Source organism: Pseudorasbora parva, chromosome 17 (assembly GCF_024679245.1).
Source record: "Pseudorasbora parva isolate DD20220531a chromosome 17, ASM2467924v1, whole genome shotgun sequence".
Lineage (NCBI taxonomy): Eukaryota > Metazoa > Chordata > Actinopteri > Cypriniformes > Gobionidae > Pseudorasbora > Pseudorasbora parva.
Window position 1 is genome coordinate 28,046,004 of NC_090188.1, and position 21,688 is coordinate 28,067,691.

The 21,688-nt window shown below is 39.1% G+C and overlaps 1 protein-coding gene across 3 annotated transcripts in view; it reads right to left on the bottom strand.

Annotated features, from left to right (window-relative positions):
• nin (ninein (GSK3B interacting protein)) overlaps positions 1-21,154 on the bottom strand; it is a 35,587-nt gene extending 14,433 nt beyond the window's left edge. Inside the window, exons 1-18 of one of the 3 annotated variants that reach the window (XM_067421133.1) lie at positions 20,814-21,154; positions 14,463-14,654; positions 14,178-14,265; positions 12,453-12,625; positions 10,280-10,325; positions 10,035-10,207; positions 9,805-9,948; positions 9,565-9,723; positions 9,343-9,479; positions 7,453-7,593; positions 7,008-7,182; positions 6,715-6,825; positions 6,129-6,218; positions 5,909-6,035; positions 5,703-5,794; positions 4,382-5,460; positions 779-2,779; positions 255-371 (exon numbers count right to left, since the gene is read on the bottom strand). In XM_067421133.1, the coding sequence (XP_067277234.1) occupies positions 255-371; positions 779-2,779; positions 4,382-5,460; positions 5,703-5,794; positions 5,909-6,035; positions 6,129-6,218; positions 6,715-6,825; positions 7,008-7,182; positions 7,453-7,593; positions 9,343-9,479; positions 9,565-9,723; positions 9,805-9,948; positions 10,035-10,207; positions 10,280-10,325; positions 12,453-12,625; positions 14,178-14,265; positions 14,463-14,645 (5,036 nt within the window). In that variant the 5' untranslated portion in view covers positions 14,646-14,654; positions 20,814-21,154. The remainder of the gene's footprint in view (positions 1-254; positions 372-778; positions 2,780-4,381; positions 5,461-5,702; positions 5,795-5,908; positions 6,036-6,128; positions 6,219-6,714; positions 6,826-7,007; positions 7,183-7,452; positions 7,594-9,342; positions 9,480-9,564; positions 9,724-9,804; positions 9,949-10,034; positions 10,208-10,279; positions 10,326-12,452; positions 12,626-14,177; positions 14,266-14,462; positions 14,655-20,813) is intronic. The other 2 variants (XM_067421132.1, XM_067421131.1) reach the window with 2 other exon arrangements.
• Positions 21,155-21,688: the final 534 nt, after the last annotated feature.

Here is a 21,688-nt window from a genome sequence, read left to right on the forward strand (position 1 = left end):
CTTTTTCGTCAATAATATTGCATGTTAATTTAGTCTCAGTGAGCATTTTTGGACATTGGTGCAATCTCGTCATAGTCTCGTTTTAGTCATGGAAAAAAAGGTTGTTGACGAACATATTGCGTCTCGTCTTGTCTGACGAAATTAACACTAGCGTGAAACCTGCGGGATTAGCAACGGGTCACTGGTCTGGGTTGAACATGCGGCCAGTCGATTGTATCTCTAAAAAAACTCTCAGGTAAGCATGCATGTCTTACCGTAGATCGTCCTGGTTCTCTCTCAGGTCCTCCTCCCTCACAGTTGAGATTTGCAGACCAAATGACTGTCTGTGCCTAAGAATGAAGTTCTCTTTAGCCAGAAGACAAACTTCACTCCTAAACACAGAAGGCATTGTAAATCCACTTGGCGACATTAAATTGCTTAAAACTATGACCAAGCATAAAAATCAGTTTGCTGCACAGAGCATTAATTCAGAGTCAATTACTTTGGATTAGGTCAGACAGTCATTTGGTCTGTTAAATTTACAACAAGCTCCACACACATTTGCATTGGGAATATTTAATAGTTTAGACAAAGTTTGGGTGAAAACTGGTATACAACAGCTACACTACACAGGTGTGGGAGAGATCAATGGTGGTAGTCGGGCCTCTATTTCTGCAAAAAGGCAGGGACTACGCAGGCAGAAATAATAGAGAGGACTGAGCAACAGGAGGTAAATGTAATGAGGGGAGCTCATATACTGTTCTACTAAAGCAGGACACAGGGGTCTATCACATAGTACCTCCGCTCCTGCATTTGTTCATGGATCCTGAGAGATTTATCCTGCAGATCAGCAAGTGCTCTGCGTAGTTCAGAGTTCTGCTTCTCAAACTCCATGCAGAAGAATTCAAGCTCTGCAACTGCAGCAATCTTCTCTTTCAACTGGGAGTTGCAGGATGAGTTGTTTGAAGTATCAGAGGAGTCAGAGTCCTGCTGTGGCAACATATCCTGTTTATAAAGTTCCTGGAGAAGTACCTTCAGTTTGGAATTCTCCACTCTGAGTCGTGCTGTCTTTTCCAGGACAGACTCCTGCTGATTGTGGAGGTCCAGGACTACATACATCTTGCCCTCCAGACTTTTGACTCTCTTCTCCAGCTTTCTGTTAAGCTCCACAAGCTGCAAGTTCTCTTGAATGCTTTGCTCAAAGCAGACCTTTAGCTCAGCAAGTTGCACATTTTTGATTGAGGCCACCATTTGGTCAAAGTGATTTGGTACTTGATGTGCGATATTCTCTTTACCCAGATGCTGCCGTTTAGGGCTCTGCAACTGGGAGCTAGTGCCCTCTGCAGCTTTGCTGTACTGCATCACTGTTTCTTGAAGATCCAAGATCTCCTGTATGTACGCATCTCTCAGACCAGCAACTTTGTCCAGTTCTGTGTCGACAGTAGTTAGGCTACCAACCTCATTTGCAAAAGCCCTGATTTCATTCTCAAGACTTGCAATGTTGATACCGACCTCTAGATTCTCTTCGATATCCAAAGTGTCATCTCTTTGAGACTCTGTACTTTTTGTCTCAGCATTCTGCAATTCTTCATTCAACGCTGCATCTTCAGAACCATCCACTCCCGGAATACTGAGATTCTCATCAATCTTTTCCTTCTCTTCTTCAAGACAGGCACAATTAGGGGTTTCTGTTCCACTATTGTTAGATACAACATCCATCATGTCCAATTCATCAGCACAAGAGTTCAAAGTTATACTGTTTGCAACACCAATCTCTGGACATCTGTGTTGCAGTGGCTCACCAAGCTCAGAGTCAGTAACTTCATTGATTATTCCAGCTTCCTCCGCTTCATCTCTCTTTACAGAAGACTCTTCACAAATGAGGTGCTTTAGACTAACTTCATCAGTAGATTCTGTGAAGGTGTCTTGGTTGACTTCACCAAAAGGTTGTACTGTGGATTCATTGGAAGTTTCTTCACAGTTGTTTTTATTGGGTTCTGCATGGATTTCTTCAGTAGACTCCCCCAAGGGTTCTACAGAAAGTTCTCCAGTTGTTCCTGTCAATTGCAACACAATACCTTCCAACTCTACCACTCTCAATGCCAGTGCATCTCTTTCTGCAAGCAGAGCCTTTCTCTCATCCTTTAATTCCTGATAGAGGAGCTCCTCATCCTCCTGGATTGTGCCTATCAGCTCCATGCTCTCAGTGAATGAAAGTACTTCCCCTCGTTTGCTCTCCAAAGCAGACAGACTCATTTGTAGCTCCGCTCGCTCCTGAATAAAGTCATCCACGGCCTGCTTCAGCATCTCTTCCAGCTCAGTAGCTCTGTGCTCTGCTTGTGCCAGCAGCAAGTCTTTGGCCTCCATCCTATCCTGCACATAGTTGTGCAGCTCATTGAGTTGACGGCTCAGCTCAATTTCTTTGTTTTGGGCAGCACTGACAAAAGCCTCAAGTTCAGCCTGAAGTTGTAGGTTCTTGTCTGTTAAAGCTTTAATATCTTGTGTGTGTGCAAGTTTAAGGCATTGGCGCTCCGTTTTGAGCTGCTCCATCTCTAAGTCCAGCTCCTCCCTCAACAGCTTCCACTGTTGCTCCGCCTCCTTGGTGGCTGCCTCCGACTCCTCCTCCCAGTGGGCACGATCTGCAGCATGCTGTTGGGAAAGCGCTGCAATCTCACTTTGGTAATGTTCCTTGAGTTTATGTACATCCACCTGAAAACGCTGAGACACCGCCTCCTGGTCATCATAGAAACGGACTTCCACCTCTTTAAGTCGCTGAGAGAATTTTTTCTCCAGCTCTCTCCTGCACACGGCCAATCAACATCAACAACTTATAGCATTACCTAAAATAAATACTCACCAACTCATGAGACACATTTACAATGAGTGAGATAAAGAATAGTAGAGAGAGATTTTGTATGTTTCAAGATAAGAAGTTAAGTGCTGTTAAATCTATAAGCACATCATCACACATGGTCTTGAAAAGCATTACTTTGATACCTTTATATATCAGGGGTCTCCAACCCTGCAACTGTAGCAGCGTTTCTCAATCCTGGTTCTCACCTACCTACCCACCCCCCCCCCCCCCCCCACCCCCACCCACATATTGTGCATGCGTTTTGGTTGATCAGGTCACATGTAGACGAGGGGGACACATATCAGTTTACACCTGGTGTTTTAATCTGTCTCTTATGTCTGCTTTCGACCACTTCTGTCCTGATTTCTTCGAGGGGAATGTCTATGGGCAGGTATAGACCGCCCATTATGTATGGGCTTTTTCAGAGATTCTGATCTAATTGAAAATATTAATGTGAAAGACGACTGATGAAACATTCAGGAGAGCAGAAGCTTTCGTTTCTGCTCTGACAGCCGCAAGACCGTGACAAACACTGTGATTCCGTGTTAGAAATCAGGAATGAGGAGAGAACATTGTACTTGGTACGTTTTTCATCTTGAAACCAAACTTGGGTCTTCAGCCAACAAAGTTTAAATCCTGCTAATTCGTTGCTAGTGCACTTCTCATAATGTTTACACATTAAGTCAGTAGGAGGACTTTTGTGGCCGTTCGAACACATTCGACCACACAAGCATCTACACTACAAAAGAAATTTTGTTGAATGCACTTTCGACTACCTCTGGACGTGGTAGAAAGTAGACAAGCTACTTTTTAGACCCATTTTACACTTGTATTTAGTGTTGTTCACTACTCCCTAGTACCTGAAGTTCACTTAAGAACATTAATTTGCCGGGGTTTGCACTACGCCACTGCCTGCTAAACTGTGTGAAAAATTGTCTGTTGCGATGTTTAATGTGAAAATAAATTCATTTACTTTCGAATTGAATGACCCTTAGAAGTGATTAAAAATACATACAAAACGTGCAGAGCTGGGGGGCAAGGAACAGGATTGAGAACCACTCTCCTGGAGAGCTACCTTCTAGCTAGCAAAGTGCTATTAAAAATATCGAAGATTAAAACTTATACAATATTTTTTTTAATCTTTTATATAATTAAAAAAAATTGAAATTAAAAAGAAAAATTGTAAAATAATATTTTATAATAATATTTGCTTAAATTCAAACCACCACAGTTCAATTAAATACGCTTCATAAATAGAGGACTCCTAGATTGAGGCACATTATGGGGGATGCAGTGCAAGACAAAATACAATTGTATTAATTAAAGATACATTCTCTGAAATCAACTCTTAAAATCTCATAAACGATAACTATCTTGCGCTGAGGACTATAAATATTTAAACTGAAAAATCAGTTTAAAAAAATATATAGATAAACATTTTGCAGTGTATCCAGTTTGAGGACATGCATTGAAAGGAAAGGGCTTCCATAGAAATTAGCCTTATTTCAAAAGTAAAAATGTCAAATTATTAGCAAGTGTGTGTCTTACCTCTGTTCTGCAATGTCTGTGCGTAGTTTCTCCAAAAGGTTGCTGAGTCTTTCCCTCTCCTCGCTGTGTTTGGCACACAGCTCCTGTATGGCCTCCCTGTGCGCCTCCTCCATCCTTCCCTGCTCTTCATTCAGCACCTGCTGCCACCTCCTCTCTTGCTCCTCTCTCTCCACTTGCAGTCTCTCTCTCTGCTGCTCCAAACAGGCCTGCAACGCCTCCTCATGCTGTTTCTCCAGCTGAGCTCTCTCTCTCCCCCAGTGCTCAAGTATAATGCTCTCAGTCTCCTCCTGCTGACTTCGGAGGTGTTCCCTCTCTTCCTGCAAACGCTGTAGTAGCAGAGCGTGATGTTTGTTCTCTAATGAAGCCCGCTCCTCATCCCACTGCTGCCTGAGTCTCCTTTCCCTCTCCAACCTCTCCTCCAACACGGCCTGCAGCGCCTCCTTACTGATCTCCTCTAGTTCCTGCTTCTCCCGTTCCCACTCCCCCTTGAGCCTCCGTTCTCTCTCAACCAGCACAGCCTGCAATGCCGCCTTACCGCTCTCCTCTAACTTCTGCCTCTCTCGTTCCCACTCCTCCCTGAGCCTCTTTTCCAGCTCAACACACTCTTGTTCTGCTCTCTGCTGCATCTCCACAATCTGAGCACTTAGCGCCTCCTCATAGCTCTTCTGCTCTTGTTTCCACTGTTCCGTGAGCCTCTTCTCTTCCTCTTCCTTCTCTTCTTGCAGTCTCTCTCTCTGCTCCTGCAGACTTGCCTCCAGCTCCTCTTGGTGCTTTAACTCCCTCAAACTCATCTCCTCAGCAAGCACTCTGCTCTGCTCCTCATGTGCAGCTCCTGTCTCCTCCAGAAGTCGCACCTTTGCTTCCAGCTGTTCTGCCCGGCTTCTGACTTCCTGTGCCTCCTGCGTGAGAGAGAGAAGTTCCTGCTGGTGGTTTGTTTGGAGGGTAGACATTTCCTCCTCCAATCTGTTTGCCCTCTCTAGTTCTCTTGCCATCTCCTCCCTCAAAACCTGCAGCTCCTGCTGGTGCTGCAGGGAGAGACGACTTCTGTCCTCTTCTGCACTGCGTTTTTCTTCATAAACCTACAGAGGGGACCAGAGAACAAAAGGAAGTCTTTTATTCTTTGAACAATCCAGGACAGTTTTATCTTAAAAGTATAGTTCACCTAAAAAATTAAATGGTCAGAATTATAATTTTTGGGTGAACTTTCCCTTTAAGACCGATCTGAATGTAAATACACAAACCCCACATTTAGTTGCATACAATTTATGATAAATCTTTATATTTTTAATAGTTTTAGTATACACATTCCCTGATGTCTCACCATTGCCCTGATGTTTTCGATCTCTTGTTGGTGCTGCTCCAGCAACATCTCTGTCTCTAGATTCATGTTTAATGGCAGCTGCTCTTGAGTACCTACTCATCCATACACATAAGAGCACAGCTCATTACATGTGGCAGAAGATAGAACCCAACTGTAAGCATTCATTCAGTGCTGTCTAGGAGTATGAGCGTACATGCATACGTTACCTGGTTCTGGACTCTTGCTGGCCAGTTCATCAGATAGACTCAGTCCGAGACGTTTTGAGGGTGTGTGACCCGAAGTCTTATATTCCTCCAGCTGAGCTTCCAGCTCATCGATACGATCCTGCAGCTCCTACAATACACATATATATATATATATATGAATTTCAGACAGAATAATAGACCAAAACAAATGGAAAGTACACAAAACAGAGGGGTCACAAACCCTGCACTGCTCCTCGTAGTTTCTGCGCAGCTGTTTGAGACGTTCCTCCTGCTGGTAAAACTCTGCATTGTCTGGATCCAAATCGCCAAACTACACACACACACACACACAAACAAAAAGAATAATTTAGAAAGCCACAAAACAATAAATAAATAAATAAACACTACAAAAAAAAAACATAACTCTACAATGGTATGACATAAATAAATGACAGGATCATCTAAATCGGTGGCCAATATCAATATTTTCTAAAACAATATTCAACTTTCCAATTGTTCATCCAATCATTTAAAAAATTCTTATCCTTAATCCTTATCCAGTAAAATATTTTTACTCAATTTCTACCTGATAAAACATTTAAGAAATATGTACATTTATAAAAATGCCCATGAAGTTATTATAATTTTCCAGGTTTAGAAACCACACTTTCAAAATCAGCTTTTTCAAGACTGCCGATCTAAATAATCTGAAAGATGTGTCTATGATGTCAGCAAAGATGGGTGTGTCTTTGGTGATGTCACGATTAATGTGCGCATGTTTCTCCTCAGGTCAGTACTGATGTCTGCGTCCGTGCGGATTTCAGTACCTTCTCTTTTAAAACACCGTCCAGATTTTTCTGCACTTTGTTCAACTGGTTTTCAGTTTCCACCAGTTTCTCAGTGGTCTCAATAAGCTCTGATTCAATGCGGCTGTTTTCCTACACAACACAAAGTTATTGAAGACAAACACACAGTACATTCTTCAATTCCAACCACAAAATCAAATCAATGTATGTGACAGGTGGACGGGAATGGAATGCGATGTAAACATACAGCAGGCAATTAATGGGGTAAAGTAAATCAAGAAAATAAATAAAATTCAATGCAAAATGCTGATTACTTTAATGGTGAGAGTTAGGTGTTCTCGTAGGAAGGTTTCATCTTCTTTCATTTTGCCAATTTCCTGTTCAAGTTCTTCTCGTTGCTGATTGGCCTGCTTCTGCACAAGCTCCACCTCTCTACTTAGCTCTGCCCTCAGAGCAGTCATGCTCTCTTTATATTCCTGCTCCAACTTCCTGTACATAATTGCATGCATAAACACACATGCACATGAATACACATGCTAACACCCACATGCATAGACAATCAATGTCCACAGAACAGGCCTTCTGTGTTAATGCAGCAATTCTCTGCAGTTAAACACAGATACTGTTGAGGAAAATGTCATCACGGATGATATGCAGAGAAGAGATGAGATCGGCACATTTTTTTAGTGCTTACTGCATTTTAAAGGAAGTATAAAGTAACATGGTTCGATCATGAAGTTATTGAAAGTAAAAGGTTACCGGAGGTTGAGTTCGTTGTTTCGTTCGATGGCAGCATGGTGGTCATCCACTTCAGACGCCAGCTGAGATTTCAGTTTTTCTGCTTTGTCCAGATCAAAGCGAATCCTCTCCTTCTCACGCCTTTCCAGGTCAACACACTCACTGTCACAAAGACTTATGACATTAGAAGCAATTCTGGAGCTCTGATGATTTTAAAATGATCTTGAGTGAATCTGAATAATGAGCTAGACTGATGTAGAGTACGTGAACACAATTTAAAAGCAAGTCTTAATGAGCGAAAGTGACCGTTAGTGTGTGAAGTAAATCTGAATAAGGACCTGGATTTAGGCAGAACAACAATACGGGATTTAGAATGAGAGAAAAACGCTAGTAAAAAAGAAAACAAATGAGTCAGAATAACAGACAGATCTGAGCTGATCTAGTGAGTCTAAATGAAAAGACAATAATCTGGGGCCTGACAGTTTTGCTCAGGCAAAACAAAATAAAAAACAGATAAAATAAAATAAATAGATACAAATCCTAAAATATGTGTTTATCTTATAGGCAAAACTGCATAAATTAGATGCGTTTAAAATACTTTCTCTTTAGTTTTTATTCCATTTTTCTTTAACTGATATATTTATTCTTAAAGGACACTGACTGATTATTATCAATGTAATGTGACGATACAAATGGCATCTATAGCCGGTATCTCATATTTTCCTAATGTCTTGTAAACATGCATGGATGGAAATATGCATGGAAATTATATGCAGATAAGGATATGCATAGTAAAAGTAAACGGTGTAAGCACAATGAAAAGCACTATTGGGGTTGGTGATGCATGTACACACCTTGTACATACACGTACACATCTTCTGCTCACTGTTTTTTATAAAGGGAATTTTGCACAGGTTTTTAGAAATCTGACAACTTTCGTGCGTACGCAAAATCTAGGTTGTGTGAACACACACTTATAGGATGAAATCTATGGAAAAAATATATATACACATGAGGTCCCTGAATTAATTATAAAATCAAGCAATTTAAAGTGATTCAGTAGAAAGAGCATGAGGGATCTGAAATAGTGATCTAGAACAGTCGTTCTAAAGCTTTTTGACTCCCCCGATATTCCAAGAAATATATTTCTAGGCCAAGATATTTTTATGGTACTTCTGCTGTAATGACAAAGCTGACTGACTTCATTTTTAAAATAATTTATCAATATAAATAATTAATTTATGTAAAAAATTATGTATTATGTCAAATAATAATTAAATTCTATAATTCCACAAGAACTGAATTTTCCAGTACTTTTTAAAAGGTTTATTAGTGGTAGTATTTTGTTTGTAACAATTCCTCAACCATTTGTATATGATAAACCATTTCAGAGCTTGACATAACTCGAAAAATATTTGAGCATTTTATTCATTTTTATTACACTTCCAGATCTAGAAATGACACTTAAAATTCCCAAGACAGTTTCTCCAAGATTGAGGGACGATTCAAATAAAAAGGATAGTTATTGATGTTATAAATTAAAATGAGAAATATGATTTTTAGCTGTTTTACCTTATTTAAAAATATATTTTGTCTTATTTCTAATATTTTTAAAGCCATCTTGCGCCCCCCCTTGGAATTGAATGGAGGCCCCCTGGTTGAGTAGCACTGATCTAGAATGAGCTGGAGTAAGTTTGAATAATCCGATCTAGTGTGATGCAGAATAAACAGCTACAGTGCCCTAGACTAGAGTGATGATAAGAATGATGAGCTGGTGTGACGGTCATATGAATTAGTAATATGAATCATGCAGTAGTTCACTTGAGAGAAGTTCTAGTTCTAGATAAATCTAGACCGAGCTTGAGTGAGCTGTGAGTTAGAATGAGCTAGAGTTCAAATACATGGACTCACAGCAGATGTCTGATTTCTGCCTTAAAGCTCACTAGCGCCGCTTGGTGGATCGAGTTCTTAGTGCTCAGCAGCTCATTCTCTAGAGCAACGGTCAGCTCAGACAGATTCACTTTACCTTCCAGATTAAAATCCAGAGCCTACGGACACACACATAAAAGCTTGTTACGAATATCCAAGATTAACCGTAGATTTGTGAAGATACACAACAGCTATGCGTTTTACCTGTAGGATCTCTGAGCTGTTGTCCACTCCCTCTTCCATCCACCGGTACAGCAGAGTTTCCACAGGAGCGTGTCCCGATCCATCATCCAAATCTGAAAACACCTGCAGACCGATTGTACTGCTCAGAGCACATGAGATCCTTCGGCCCGACTCATCAAACTTGAAAGAGAGCAATGGAGAAAAGAGGTTTAACTATCATATTTAGGCATGTTTTGCACAGAACCCATCTTTGTGTACTACCTGAGTGGAATGGTGTCTCTTTAATTGTCTGTAGGGTGTAGATACTGATGGTGTGGGTGGTTTGGTGTTGTTTATTATGCACGAGATGAACTCCTGCACATCCATTACACTTTCATCAGCACCCTGCAACAGATCCTCATCCACCTGGGAACATTCAAAAACACAAGAACTGCTTGTTAATAGGGTATTTAACCACTTAATGCATCTCAGATTGTGATGATGGGAAATACCTCAATGCCTATGTGCTGGCAGAGTGAGTGTAGCTGTTGCAGTGTGGCCATGCCGTTTATGGGTAGAGAGAGCTGATCGCAGGCATTCTCCAAACGCTCCTCCAAGTCACAGAGTGGCACTGCATTGCCTCGAGGTGTGCTGGGTTCATCAGGGTTCCAGAGGTGCATCTGACCTGCACAAAAAAACTCAGTAAATCTCTGGCATTAGGGAAGATGCCTGGGGTGTTGAGAGTATTTAAACTCACCTTCTGCTTCAAACTCTTCAGAAATGCTCATGTCAGCGTTCCAGCGCTATCAGAAAAATGCACAAATAAAACTCTTGTTTATCATTACACCCCCAGGAGGGGGCAGTCCTGAGCAACGAGGCAGTAGATTATGTAAATAATAGAGGTGAATATATACAGAGGGGTGTAACGATTATTAATTTATTCATTCATATTTTAATTGAATAGACCTACTGACTGCATCAATGTCAAAACAAATGATCACATAAGCAATGTGTGAAATACTGTGTATACAGGCAGGAAGATATTAATATCAATAAAAACACTTGCTTTTAAGCATTTGGGGTCAGTAGGGTTTGTTTTTGCATTTTATTCAACAAGGATGTATTAAATTGATCAAAATGTTATAACATGGTTTTAAAACAATCTATTTTGAGCATTCTATTTGTAGATCACTGGAAAAAATGTCTCAGTTTCCACAAAAACATTAAGCAACACCTGCCTTCAAGACTGACAATAATAGAAAATGTTTCTCTAGCAGCAAATCAGTATTTTAGAATGATTGCTAAAGAATCATGTGACACTGGAGTAATGGCTGCTAATAAAGGACGTTTTGGAATCCGTTACGTTATAAATGTATTAAAATAGAAAACATAAGTAGTAATAGTAATTTGATTAAATAAATGCAAAAATTACGATAAACATAAAAAACAACATACTGATTTATAACAACTAATAACCAACTAAAAAAAAAAAATGTAATACAATTATTATAATACACTGATCCTGCAATAAACCTACAGGTTTGAATGCATAACTAGCCACAGGTTGTGAAACTAAGGCCTAGTCCACACGTACACGGGTATTTTTATTACCGGAGTTTTTCCTCCTCCGTTTTAAAAAAAAATCGCGTCCACACAAGCACGGTTTTTTTTAAAAATCTGTCCACATGAGAACGCAAAACTACGCTATGATTGGCTGCCTGATTTCCACATGGGTCCCATTCACTGCACCGATGCACATTGCACTGACTGAGGGATGCCATGGGCTCAAGTGAAACACTTCCTACAAGTTCCTTTGCTTTGGACTCAGTGACAGGTAACTGTACAGGTACAGGGCCGAAGTGGACTGTATAGCTTCACACACTTGCTTTACTATTTTATGTTATTGCATTCTGGCGCCTTTGTTCTGCAATACAATGAAATAACTGAACATCTGTAGGATATACATGTGATAAGCGCTGTTAGTGGAGTCCACCGCATAGAATCGACTCACGTAAATCAAAAGGAGATGTGGAAAATTTGACGTCAAACAAAGGAGAGAACGGCGCGCACTTCAATTTAAAAAAGCGAAATCTCCGGTTTCACCATCTACACGACAACGCTGTAACCGGAGTTTCTAAAAATCTTCACCCTGGCCGGAGTTTTCAAAAAAGTCCGGTTTTAGTAACCGGATACAGCGTTTGCGTGTGGACGAACAGCCAAACCGCGTAGAAAAAGCTGCGGTTTTGAAAATACCCGTGTTCGTGTGGACAGGGCCTAAGAAGCCACTCAATCAATTACTTCCCTATTGTTTGGTCAAGATCATTGTGTGTTCAGTGAATTTCAGGGGGTGAAGGGAGCAGATGGAGAATACTTGCAATGGAATTCAGGGGGTGGGGAGAGGTCATTGTTCGTCAATAGACAACCACCCCCCTCCAAACACACACCCCGCACATCTGCTATCGTAGAACCGGAGGATTGTTCACACATTAGACTATCAGAGGGAGCTGAGTGTATTAATGTGCACCTGCTGGAGAGCGTGGCCAGAGTCACACACAAAAGCTCACAAACACATGCCAGCATGAATTTGCAACAAAAAAAAAAAAAAGATTTTCATCACAAGACATCATTGCTCGATAGTTTGAGTGCTTTAAAGCCAGTGGCATGTGTCTTCTGAGACTCTAAAATCTCATTAATTCAGTGACATGCTAAACTGCTGTCAGAGCAGAGGGCAAACACACACACACACACACCCAGACTGTGTGTTTTTCAGAGCTAGTTCAGAATTTGCAGCTGAAATAATTTGGAAGTCTTCTCAAGGAGAGTCACTATAGCCTTCGTCTAATCTGTGTATTCAGATATGGATGAATCCAAACGAGAAGAATGTGGCGCAATCTTTGAGCTTCACTGCTGTTCATGTCTGCGTTTGTTACCTCACGTTTCCTAGGTACAGTCCTGTCGTCGCTCTCTTGAGCGTCTTCATCCTTCTCCTCCTCATCTTCAGCCTGTGTGTGTGAATCAGTGTACGTGTGAATGAACTCCGGAGCGGAGCGGCGGCCATAGCGCTTACTGCCCTTTACGAAGCGTGGCTCTACCTCTGGGGAATCTAGGGGGGGAGACAAAAAGACTGTTGCAACATTTAAACTATAAATACATTCCTGCAAAGTAAAAAAAGTCTAAAAATGATTTAGCAAATTTTGTACAAGGGATCACCAAGTCAGAAATCATTCTAATATGCTGATTTGTTGCTCAAGAAACAAGTACTTCTTATTATCAATGTAGAAAAGAGTTGTGCTTCTTAACATTTTTGTCAAAAAAAATTTAAATCTTTTGTAACGTTATAAATGTCTTTATTGTCAGTTTAATCAAGTATGCAATTTAATGCATGCATACTTGATTAAAAGTATTATTTATTTCCTAAATATCCTTACTGATCGCAAACTTTTAAGTGGTAGTGTATATGGGCACCACAGATTTTAGACAAACTGTAGCATAACGTCTGATTTCATTACTGGATCATTCATGATATATCAGCAAGAGCTAGGCCAGTGGCACATATTGATAAGAGGTTATGATTAGGGTTAAAGATTTGAACAAACCCCCAACCTATTAAACTTACATGTTAAGACAAGAATTATAACTATAAATAAATAATGTGGCTTACTGAGCAGAGGTGGTCTATCACGTTTCTAAGCAATCAGTTAGACTTGCAATTGAGGAAGGGTCCCCAGCCACATCTAAGGAACCGTACATAATAAAGACTTGGAAAAGGTGACAACCAGTAAGAAACCACTTAACAACCACCCAGAACACCCTAGCAACCACATATCAATGTCCTAAAAACACCTTAGGAACCGCATAGCAATGCCCAGGCTACCATCATTAACTTTGAGATGTCATAATTAGAGAAGAGCTTGTTTTAAGATAGAATAGTCTTCATTTACACTCTCACTGTTCTCAGAATAATCCTCCTTAATCCAGATTTAACCTCACATCCTCCCTTCACTCCCTGAGCTCCCGCTGTCTGGCTTTTAATACATTCTCGGTTACATCAGGATTTCCAAACATTGAGCAGAACCGTTTGATCACAACCTGCAGTCAATTACAGTAAATAGTCAAAATATTTCTTATAATATGATTTTGTAATATAGTCTCATACAATAGTCATAAATTCAAACATCTTAGCAGACTCAAAAATAAATGGCAGCAAACACAAAAAAAATACTATATAATACTAAAACAGATATTTATCCATACATAATATTTATTGCAGCACGTTAGATAACGATTGTTTAAAAATGGTGTTTCAATGGTCAATACTAATGCCAATATCTAGACAGCTGGGTATCCAATGACCAATATATATTTATTCATATACAATATAATTTAATTCTAAATATATATTGGTCATCGAATACCCAGCTATCTAGATATTGGCATTAGTATTATGGTGTTGAATTGGACAAAACAGAAATAGCTAATTTACACAATATTGGGTCACAGTTACTTGCTAATGCCAATTATTTATTATGATCAATAAAGTTCAGTAATCAATGACGCAATGATGTCCGTTCAAGATTACCATTACATGATTCAAACCTGCATCATTTTGGTTCCCAGCCCAGATCTTAGCATAAACTACATTATGAGGAAGTTACCTGGCTGTTCAAGACATTCCTGTGGATCACCTGCGTTTGTACTTGATAACACGAGGATCAGCGCATCCTTAAACTGTTCAAAATCAACCTGAAATAAAAATCAAAACAGAAGCAATGAGTAACTCCTCTTTTCATCTAGGTCTATCAAGACTAGGCAGTTTATTTGGTTTTAGGTTTTGTACAAAATGCAAACCACACTCAAATTCTACCATTAACAGTGTCTCAGCATTAAAAAACAATCCCACAAAAAATGAACTGAAATAAAATAAGCATTTGGTCTCTTACCCGTGCACTGATCTGGTCCTGCAGCAGTGTGTGTAAGAGTGTGTTCAGTGTGTTCTCCTCCAGCTGAAGGGCCCGGCAGAGATCGGTCAGTTCTTCAGGACTCAGAGAACCCAAACCACTGCCATCAAAACTTTCAAACACCTCTTTCAATCGTTCCTCATACTGGTCCCTCGCTCCATCCATCAGCCTTTCCTACAGAGACACAGTTACGCATTCAGAAAACTGCCATTTGGCTTATTTTGGCAGATAGTTCCCCTCCACACTCACAATAAATCCGATGTCTTCCTGTTCAAAACACAAGGATGCAAAAAGAGCCATCAGAAACCAGAGAAAAAGAGTAAAAGAAATGGACAAGAGGTAAGACGAGCTGAAGTGCAAGTGCTTGACACACGCTGGTCACTTCTATCAGAGAGGCTGTATTGGATGACAGCCATTAAAGGACTACAGCTTTCATAACAGCAGAGCTCTTATAACCTCAAACAACGTTCCCAGACATGACTAATGGATTTCCATGACCCGTTCAATCGTTCAGAAGGACAAGGAGCATTTAGAAACTCTGGGCAGATTTCCATGTCAGGTGCCAATCTTCTGAATCAATTAGGTGTCTTAATAGGGATGTGCAATATATCGGTATAATTTATGTTATTTGCTATAAATATTAGTGATCAAATGATTAATCACGATGAAATCACATCCAATATATATATATATATATATATGTATATATATGTATATATATATATATATATATATATATATATATATATATATATATATATATATATATATATATATATATATATATATATATATAAACACACTTAAGATTTTTTTATATTTATAATATTATATACATTAAATATATGCTAATATTTCTCAAATATATACCGGTACATGTATGCGTGTATCCAAATATACATAATAATTACACAGTGCCCATACTTTTTATTTTGGATGCGATTAACCATGATTAATCATTTGACAGAAGTTACTATGGTATACACACTACTTTTGCCAACATCTAACAAAAATTATCAACTATGTTCATTTTTAAAGACATTATTTAACACTGTTAAATGAAATTTTAACAAATGCTTGTTTGTGTGCAAGTTTGACTAAATTCAAGCACGCACAATGATCGTGTGTGTGCTTGACGCTATTGAGAGTGTGTGTAGAGTATATAAGACTCAACAGGGAACATTTAAGCTTGATGAGCCACAAAAATGGAGAGCACATGCAGACCTACAGCACTATTTCTGACGCACAAAATCCATCCGCTCAGGAAGATCTGTGGGCTAAATGCAGAGCGGCGCACAGATGAGAGAGGCCAATGTCAGGACATGGAAGTTATAACAACTGAGATGATGAACACAATTAGGGCTACACAATATATCAAAATTATTGAAATAATGTGATATGCATATCGTAACAGCTTGTGATAACAGCATCGTTTTAATACTCCAAAAATTTTATGTCACCGGCACCGCAGAGAGTAGATTGTCACTGTACACATGACTGTTATACATGTGAAATGCTTAATACATAAGCGAATAACTCACGCCCAGTAGGCGAAGTACTCACACACAGAAAATCGCCTCTTGGACATTGCGTGATCACAAATTCAGTTCTCTTCCGCACCTTGTATAGCCAAATACACACAGAATTGTGTCAAATTCTGTCAAAATCCCGTCTTAATAAGTATTCAGTACTAAGGGTGTTCAATGGCGTGTTTTTGGGAGTCGACTCAGATTCACGACTCGTGGAATCGACTCCATTTTCTCCATCTACTTTAAATCAAAACAGGGTTAGCCATTTAGGAATACAAGATTGCTGTCATTATTACACACTAAGTGTAGGCTATTCTTTTTTCCAAAACAAAGCCAAAAACTACCTTTATTAAAGCAACACATTTTTTCACTGGCCAAATTATGACATTACCTTGAAATGATGCGTCACCATAGTTTTCTAATTGTTGCTAATACTACCTCATTTTAAAGTGGGAAAAGTCATGAGAAAAAGCCTTGGTCGAATATTATTTCAGAGTTAAATAAATGAGAGAGACGGTAATATTTTCCTTAAAACTGATATGACCACAAAGCTGGCACAGAGGTATGTATAGAATTACAATGTAATTGTCTAATTGTAAAGAAGTTACATACAGGATCAAATTATGTGACTGTGTGAGCCATTTCAGCCACATCAAGTCGACAACGAAAGCTAATTCCTGTGCTGGAGTCAACTCTGACACTAGGCGCATTACGAGTGAGGAAGTCTATCGTCTCTTTTGGAGTCGACACCCCATCACTAGTATTCATGTAAACACAGTCAGTTATGTCTTTAAGTGGACTAAACAGTGGAGAAAGCAACTTTGAAACAATATATTGGATCCGTGCAGCTCTTAAAGTGGCCATCACCCTGTAGCCCAAGACTGGTTTCCCACTGAAGCTAAGTACCTGATCTGTACCTGGATGGGAGACCTCCTGGGAAAACTAGGTTTCTGCTGGAAGAGGTGTTAGTGAGGCCAGCAGGGGGCGCTCACTCTGTGGTCTGTGGGGGTCCTAATACCCCAGCATAGTGACGGGGACACTATACTGTAACATGAAAGGTCCTGACTCTCTGTGGTCATTAAAAATCCCTTCGATTAAAGACTAGGGGTGTAACCCCAGCATCCTGTCCAAATTGTGCCCATTAGGCCATCCTTAAAAATATTTTGGTTTGCAGTAACAGTAAAAATTTTTTTAAAAAGGGTCGGTAGGTAGGTCTATATTTTTTTTTTCAAATTTTAATACAAAAAAAATGTACATTTTTGGTGATGGTGATTACGTAGGTATGAATTTAAACAAATTGGCATATCGTGACATCACTGACTGGGTCTTCAAGCCGTGCCTTCGGGCGTGTAGGCTAATTGCAGGCTATATAGACCACAAACAAATTGAAATATTTGTCAAAAACATGTTTATTGCATAAATTTCAGGTGCATTCTTTAAGAAAAGGGTCCAACCACCAGCTAGCTGTCATTGACGTCAACCCTCCCTTTTTTTCCGGGTTTCTCACGTATTTTAGCTCTTTTCCCGCTGTCTTCCCGTTTTAGTATTTTCCCGTGATATGTTTCTTATTTTTATGCTCGATTGTGTTAACTCAGAACACGCAACTATCTGTGTCTCTGAAGTGGCTTGCACTTCTTGCCAGACCAACGCATCTGGTGATATAGACTAGTGCATTTGAATATTAAAAAGCAAAAAGTTGTTTTTATGAATTCAATTAATTAAGTAGCTATAACCAGCTATTCAATCAAGAGCAGTGAGTGAGTCCTTATCTTTTGTTTGACAGACAGCAGTAAAGGCTACTGCCCCTTTAAGACCTAATACAGAGATATGCATCGTCTTTCTCAATAAAGTTCTCTTAAGGGATATAGACTGTCTGATGGATACTCATCAAGATCGACATGTTGACATACTTTTTGTGTGAGTTTATCCGTTCAAACGCAAGACTTGAAAGAACTCAATATTTGCGCGCTGTGAGACGTGCGCGCGCTGCGCACAGAGACAGATCTTCTCTCACTGCAGAGGGTTCTCATTCGCGTCTTCTGGCGAATATACTGAGTGATGATGGCGAAAATGACTGGTCATACGGCAGCACTCGCATGCATTGAACACAGTTTACAAATATAGACCGTTTTGCCCATGTTTTCTTTTATTATCGTTGTTGTAGTGCACGTGTATCCATCGACAGAACCATACATAAAGCATTATTTTTCAAGTTACAACTACCCATAGCAACGCGTTATGACAACGACATTTCAGACTGACAGAGACAAGATAAACGGCTTTTCCGCCATTTGTTACTGTTTTGTACATGTTGTTATATTAATTATAATTCAAAATCTGTTTTATTCGCCACAATATAGTAATGATAAATGTTGAGAGCGGCACTTTTGATTCATTTTCAAAAAGGGCAGGGGCTTAAAGCCCTCCCCTCTGCAGTGCACTTGCCTGGTGTGTGTAGCGTGTCCATGGTCCTGACTCCTGTCACACAATGCGGCGAAATCTCCGACAGGACTTTAACAGTCTAACGTTTCAGTGAATGAGAGTATGAGCCGAACCGAAACGAACGCACGTGCAGGCCATAGTGTGACATCCGTTAACCCTAGTGTAAACATAGATGACGTCACGGGTTTTTCTATAAACGAAAGAACGTAGCCTTCGTTTGTGGCCCAGGCTATTTATACATTTATAATACTTACTAAAATATAATTCATATTATTTTATTACTGTTGTATTAGTTGTTTGAAAAGTAAAAAAAGAAATTGGTCGGTCTTAAAGCCAATTTACAACCGGCAAGTCGGTCGGACTAAAAGGGAAAAAAAATAAAAAATTGAGTCGGCCCTAAATTGACAGGGTCGGTCGGGTTACGGCAAACAAGAATATTTTTAAGGATGGCCTTAGCCTCAGTCCATCATAGCCTACTAATCATCCCCCTATCCTGATTGGCTTCATCACTCTGTCTCCTCTCCACCAATCAGCTGGTGTGTGGTGGGCTTTCTGACACAATATGGCTGCCATCGCATAATCCAGCAATGCTGCCCATTGGTGAATAAATGTGTTGAAACCTTAAAGCCCCCTGCTTTAGAGTGACGTTAAAAATGACACTTTATGTAATGCCACAGTAAAACACTGCTGTTCATTTCAGAAGCTTTCTTTTCACAAAAATAATGTGAAACATGCATGTTGGTTATATAATTATTTAAAAAAATATATAATTTACATTTGTTTTACACACTTAATCACACACACACACAAACACACACACACAAACACACACGACTGCAGGTGTCTTTTGTCCCAAGATGCCCTGACACCTCTGAAAGGCTTACAAGCATATAAGTGTGTGTATTCATTTATTTATTCTTCTTCAGTGGATGGTGCACACACTCAGGGTTTGGTGCCCATCTGCTTCTGTTAATGACATCACTGGCCCCTTACAAGGACGTCTGAGAGTGGCCAGGTGTTCCTCTATTCAGAAAGAATAGATTCAGAGTAACACATACACATACAAGGACTAGGTAATATTTGGAATTGATTTTCAGGGGCAATTTATTCTAACCATATAAAATGTACAGCGTCGTTGGTTAAAGGGATAGGTTAGGACTATACCTTTAACCAATGAATTTGTGATAATAGGATTTTTAAAATATTTAATTCATAATTTTATTCATAATTAATAATAAATAAAATATCATAATTATTCATAATTTTGTTTTTTAATAATAAAAAAGTCAAGATTTGGACCGATCGTAATTGGAACAAATTAAAATATTTTTTAATCAATTAATCAATTATTAATTTTAACTCCATTCAAAATGCAAATTATGATATTTGCAGGTCGGAAAATGTTTTTTTGTTTGTTTTTTACATTTTCTGATGTGCAGGTTTTATATGACCATAGGAACCAGGCATTTTCCATGTAATTATTGCACATTTAAAAAAAAAAAAGGTATTTTAGTAAAAAAAATATTATATGCATGTCAATGTCTGGTTTGTTTGCAGCAGCCATTGAAGCTCTGTTATCTGATAGAAACAGGTCTCATATAGGGCTAAAACAGGATAAGAGATTAGAATATGAGAAATCTCTCAAATGTTAGATAATGTAAAATAAAATATTTAATATCACTTTTAGATACTTCTAATAACTAATAATAGCCCCAGCTAATAGAGATCATCATAGAGATTTCAGCATCATACAAGTGTCCAGTCCAGCAGTGAAACAGACACAAAGGAAGACAATGACAGGCCGATCAGAGATCATTTGAAGGAACAGATGGTTTGATTCAGTGGCAGACAGAACTCATTCCATCACTGTGGTGTCTGATTCTGTTTCCACTTAGTTTTGCACGAATTTTAAACTATTGGAGTCTTTATAAACAATGCTACAACAACCTGTTGAAAACCAAAACTACTTCCCTCTTCACAGTTCTGCAATCTCAGACGATCGAGGTCATAAGTCCATAACAGTAACTATTAGCAACATAAAACACAGAGCAACATTAAATACACAAACACACCATTAAACACAAAATGCACGCCCATTTTAAGATCAATGCCACTGCTTTAAAACCTAACACATACACTTAATTTACCAAACATTAATTGGTTTGTTGTATAAAATAATACACAATCTTTCACTGTAGAGACAATGTTCTGAACTTCAACATTGTCAGTCACTAATAAATCACCAAAAAAAGTTACGACACAAGCTCAAACCATATGCAAGACACCTACTATTGAAGATGAATGCGTGAGATGACTGTGATTTGTGTGCGGTAAAGTCAAAGTTAAACCCATCAGAACATACCCGGCGGTATCACAGATGCGCGCGCGCTCTCTCTCTCCGTTATTCGGCTATAAATCCATTAGTTTGATCGAGAGCTCGCACTCAAACGGAACCGTTCTGCTTGTGTTTGGATCTAATACCGGAGCTGCAGCTGTGAATGTGTTGTACTCCTGAGTGTTCGGGTCAGCGTGCTACATTGTCTGTTATAATGGGTTGGTCAGAGAGATTTTGAAAGGCCCTGGAGGAGGAAGAGGAGGAGACGAGCAGAAACACAGAGCGCAACAGCGCCTCCAGCAGGACAGTGGAGGAACTACAACACCTGTTGAGTTGGATGAGTTCTCTTTGTCTCACTTCTTTCTCGAATTCAATACAAAGATTATAATTAGATTTCTTTATTAGTCGCATAGTCAAATAATCTAATTTACACTAAGTTTGAGCTCGGTAAATGTATAATGTTTCTGAAAGAAGTCTCTTACCAAGGCTACAATTATTTGATCACAAATACAGTAAAAAAAACACTAACACTGTGAACTATTATTACAATTAAGAATATTTAATTTGAAATAATGATAGTTTAATTTATTCCTGTTGTAAATCTGGGGTGTTGCTTAATATTTTTGTGTAAACTGTATTTTTTTCAAGATTCTTTGATGACTAAAAAGTTTTAAAAAGCATTTATTTGAAATAGATTTTTTTCGTAACAATGTAAAAGTCTTTACTGTGACATTTTGATCAATTAATTACCAGTAATTTAATTCAAATAGAAACATTTTACTGACCCCCAATCTTTGCAATTGTTAGATGCTTTCAGTGTATGCATTTTGTGTTCCTTTGAAATAACCTGTAAGCCCTTGCTTTTCAGTAAAACTTTTTTTGTACTATTCTAAGTCCTGAAT